The following is a 4,105-nucleotide window of genomic DNA, read 5'->3' on the forward strand; positions in this document are numbered from 1 at the left end:
CCATCCATAATCCACCCATGATCCATCCATGATCCATCCATCATACATCATCATCATTCATCCATCCATGATCCATCCATGATTCATACATCATACATCTATCATCTTTCATACATCCATGATCCATCCATGATCCATCCATCATCCATCATCATCCATCCATCATACATCCATGATCCACCTATGATCCATCCATCATCCATCCATGATCCATCCATCATCCATCCATGATCTATCCATCATCCACCCATGATCCATCCATCATATATCCATCATCATTCATCCATCCATCATTCTTCATCCATTATTCATCATCCATCCATCATTCATCATCCATCCATCATTCATCCATCATTCATCATCCATCCATCCATCTTTCATCATTCATCCATCCATCCATCCATCCATCTTTCATCCATCCATCCATCCATCCATCCATCCATCCATCCATCCATCCATCCATCCATCCATCCATCCATCCATCCATCCATCCATCCATCCATCTCAGGTATATTTGCACAGCCCAATTGTCCTGACTTTAAAAGTTCCCATTAGTGGCCGATCATACTGGAACAAGAAACTGTTAAGTGTCTCTTCTGATGTAAACATGATGTCACAGATGTGTGATAGAACAGGTGGACATGCACAGAGGACATATATGAAGATCAGGGTGGCGGACCTTTTCTGCTGTAGATTCATGTGTTAGTAAGTGCATCATGCCTCCATCTTTAAAGTGCGTGAATTTAACATTTCACAAGTCTTTAAACGTTACAGTGAAGTAAAAGGTTGTGGTCTGACATTAACTTTAGTCTGTTCCAGCTCGGATCTTTTACCTCCTCCGTTCTTTTGGCACAGATACGGGAAACGCCACACGTTCCCCAGACCCACGGAGAAGCCCACCTGGGCCAGGATGTACTGCAGCTTGCTGTTCCAGGCAGGCCTGCCATCGTTCTCAGGCACCTCAATCTGTGGGACTTTTGTCCCCGCAGCGGCCCCCACGTTCAGGGAGCTGCTCTTGTAGTCGAGAGGCTCCTCATGCGCGAGCAGGTCAGCCACGGACTCCGTGACCTGCTCGTGGCTCTGCTCGCTCTGCGTCACCTTGCTGTTCTTCGGCATCGAGGAGGCCGAGGGTCCAGAGGTGGGGAGAGAGAGAAAACTGAGAGGCGAGGGAGTGATGGATGAAGAATGTGGAGGAACGATGAAGCTGAAGGATGGCAGCTGGGTTCTTCAGGCCTGTTTTTAAAACGAGAACAAAAAACACAAAATGAAAAACGGGCTTCAAGAGCATCAGCAAAATAAATGAACTAAGAGCAAATCTGTTATAAGTCCTTATATCAACATTTTTTTTAGTTCTCACAGCAGAAAGGCAGAGGGGGATGATAAAGTTTTCACTTGTGCATGTGCACATGTGTCTGTTAGCAAAATATGTAATGAACCACAGCATGAATTTTATCGAAACTCTCCTAAAGTAATGATTGGATGAACATCTACAATTTAACTTCTTTAGAAAACTAAATTAAAGATGGCCGCCACAGACAACTGATCATAAGATCTACTTATACTGAAACATATTTGCTAAGAACTTTTGCGTCAACTGTTGCAGCAAATGCTGTTTGTCTGTTAGCAAAATGTTCCATGAACCACCAGATGGATTTTAATGAAACTCTCAAGAATTCATCATTAGATGAACAACTACAACTGGTTCACGTTTGAAACTAACACAATTTAAGATGGCCCTAACAGCTAATCTTCATTAGCCAACACCAAAATGGCTCTAACTGTGGTAATGTTACAAATAATGTGGTAAAATTTGGTGTGGTAGTAGCTGAGAGTTATTCACAACATGTACGCTGATTGAGACGTCCCATGGTATTGCAAGAGAGCGTGGATCATGGTATTTTTAAGCCTGGACCAAAATGGCAGTACAGTAAGGTGATAATCTAAAACACAGGGGGCGATATGCATTCCTTCATGGATTCCGTTTAGTTCTTACAGAGGTCTTATATTACACGGTATAACACAGCAAACCTTATTATTTCTTCATTTATAGCCTGTAATAAAACTGTAGCCCATGATTCTCCAGGATCATTAACAGCATCAACACAAAGACAGGAGAGCAGGATGAACTCAGCTAACCTGGACTTTTCCTCTCTTATGCAATGTTTTTCAATCTGAAGTTTCTAATCCTGCAAATTGTTCTATTTAATTTTCCTGCTTTGCAAAAGCTTAACTTCACTGATGTTTTTTTTTTCCTCCTGTAAATCCTTTAATCCTCTTGCAATAACATCCATCCCAACCCATTTTCCAAGTTCATCCCAAACATAAGGGAGGAAGTGCTCTTCTGGTCCACATCTCATACAGCCATATTATTTATTAAATAATCTGCGGGCATGAAGCCGTATAGCTTGTGGGACATTTGAACAAGAAATTAAAAAGAAATTAAAGGAGGTTAGGAATGCATACCGCCCACTGGTTTTTATGAACGAGTTTTAGACTTAGATCAGCTTATGTTGAGAAGTGATGGAAGTTGGTTAAACCTTGGATATTATGTTCGATCTCACGTGTCACACTCAAAGTATGTGCTGTTAATGACTCTCAGCTACTACTACCTAAAGTTTCAGTCCAATATCTGTAAATTTACCAGAGTGATAGTCCTTTATATATTGGCTAATATTAATAGGCTGTGGTGGCCATCTTGAATTGGATTAACTCTAAAAGTTTATCAGCTGTAAATGGATGATGTGTGATTATTTTCTGGAAGTTTCTTTTTTAATTTGATCAGTAGTTTATGGGCTATTTTGCTAACAGACAAACAAAGTTATTGTCATAGTTAATGCTCATGTTTTAAACAAAGGTTTTGTGCAAAAGATGATACTTGAAATACGTGTTGTGAATAACGCTCAGTTACGGACACTCCAAATTTTAACACATCCATCCATCATCTTCCACTTATTTCAATGTCAGGTCACTGGAGCAGCAGCCTGAGCTGGGAGGCCCAGACATCTTTCCACAGTCACATCTTCCTCTCCTGGATAACTAAACTTATCACCCTATCTCGAAGCTGCGGAGGAAACTCATTTCAACCGCCTGTATCTGTGATCTCATTCTGTCAGTCACCACCCAGAGCTTGTGACCATAGATGAGGGTAGGAACGTAGACCAACTGGTAAATAGAGAGCTTCACCTTACAGTTCAGTTCCCTCTTCACCACAACGGACCGGCACAGAGTCCGCAATATTGAAGACGCTGCACCAAACTTCCACAAACCCTCTGAGGGCAGAGAACATACATATTCACTATACGCATATTTTACAATTTTTATTTTTATTTTCTTTGCCTTTGTGCGTGTGAAGTTGAGCCATTGATGCAATAATCCATGAGCTGCTACTTACAAGGCTTCATAATCCCATGTGCATTAACTCTTACACCCCCCCCCCCCCCCACCCCCAGCTCAGCTTTCTGCCCTGTCATTCAGTCCAACTCCACAAGACTCGTAACATGAACCAGAGAAAAATCGACACGCTGAACCCATAATCCTGCTGGAAAACAACTGTCGGTTCAGATGGACAGAGCCGAAGGTGCAGTGAGAGTGGACACAGTGAGAGTGGACACAGTGAGAGTGGACGCAGTGAGAGTGGACGCAGTGAGAGGGGACACAGTGAGAGTGGACGCAGTGAGAGTGGACACAGTGAGAGTGGACGCAGTGAGAGTGGACACAGTGAGAGAGGATGCAGTGAGAGTGGACACAGTGAGAGTGGACGCAGTGAAAGTGGACGCAGTAAGAGTGGACGTAGCGAGTGGACACAGTGAGAGTTGTCACAGTGAGAGAGGACACAGTGAGAGTGGATGCAGTGAGAGTGGACACAGTGAGAGTGGACACAGTGAGAGTGGATGCAGTGAGAGTGGACACAGTGAAAGTGGACACAGTGAGAGTGGACACAATGAGAGTGGACACAATGAGAGTAGACACAATGAGAGTGGACACAATGAGAAAGGACGCAAAGAGAGTGGACGCAACGAGAGTGGATACAGTAAGAGAGGATACAGTGAGAGTGGACGCAGTGAGAGTGGACACAGTGAGAGTGGACACAGTGAGAGTGGACACA

The 4,105-nt window shown here is 43.2% G+C and overlaps 1 protein-coding gene across 1 annotated transcript in view; it reads right to left on the reverse strand.

The window, feature by feature from the left end:
* LOC119412512 (sodium-dependent neutral amino acid transporter SLC6A17-like) overlaps window positions 1-1,116 on the reverse strand; it is a 15,420-nt gene extending 14,304 nt beyond the window's left edge. Inside the window, exon 1 of the mRNA XM_037679528.1 lies at window positions 834-1,116. Coding sequence (XP_037535456.1) covers window positions 834-1,116 — 283 coding nt within the window. The remainder of the gene's footprint in view (window positions 1-833) is intronic.
* Window positions 1,117-4,105: the final 2,989 nt, after the last annotated feature.

Source organism: Nematolebias whitei, chromosome 7 (genome assembly GCF_014905685.2).
Source record: "Nematolebias whitei isolate Nwh7 chromosome 7, NemWhi1, whole genome shotgun sequence".
NCBI lineage: Eukaryota > Metazoa > Chordata > Actinopteri > Cyprinodontiformes > Rivulidae > Nematolebias > Nematolebias whitei.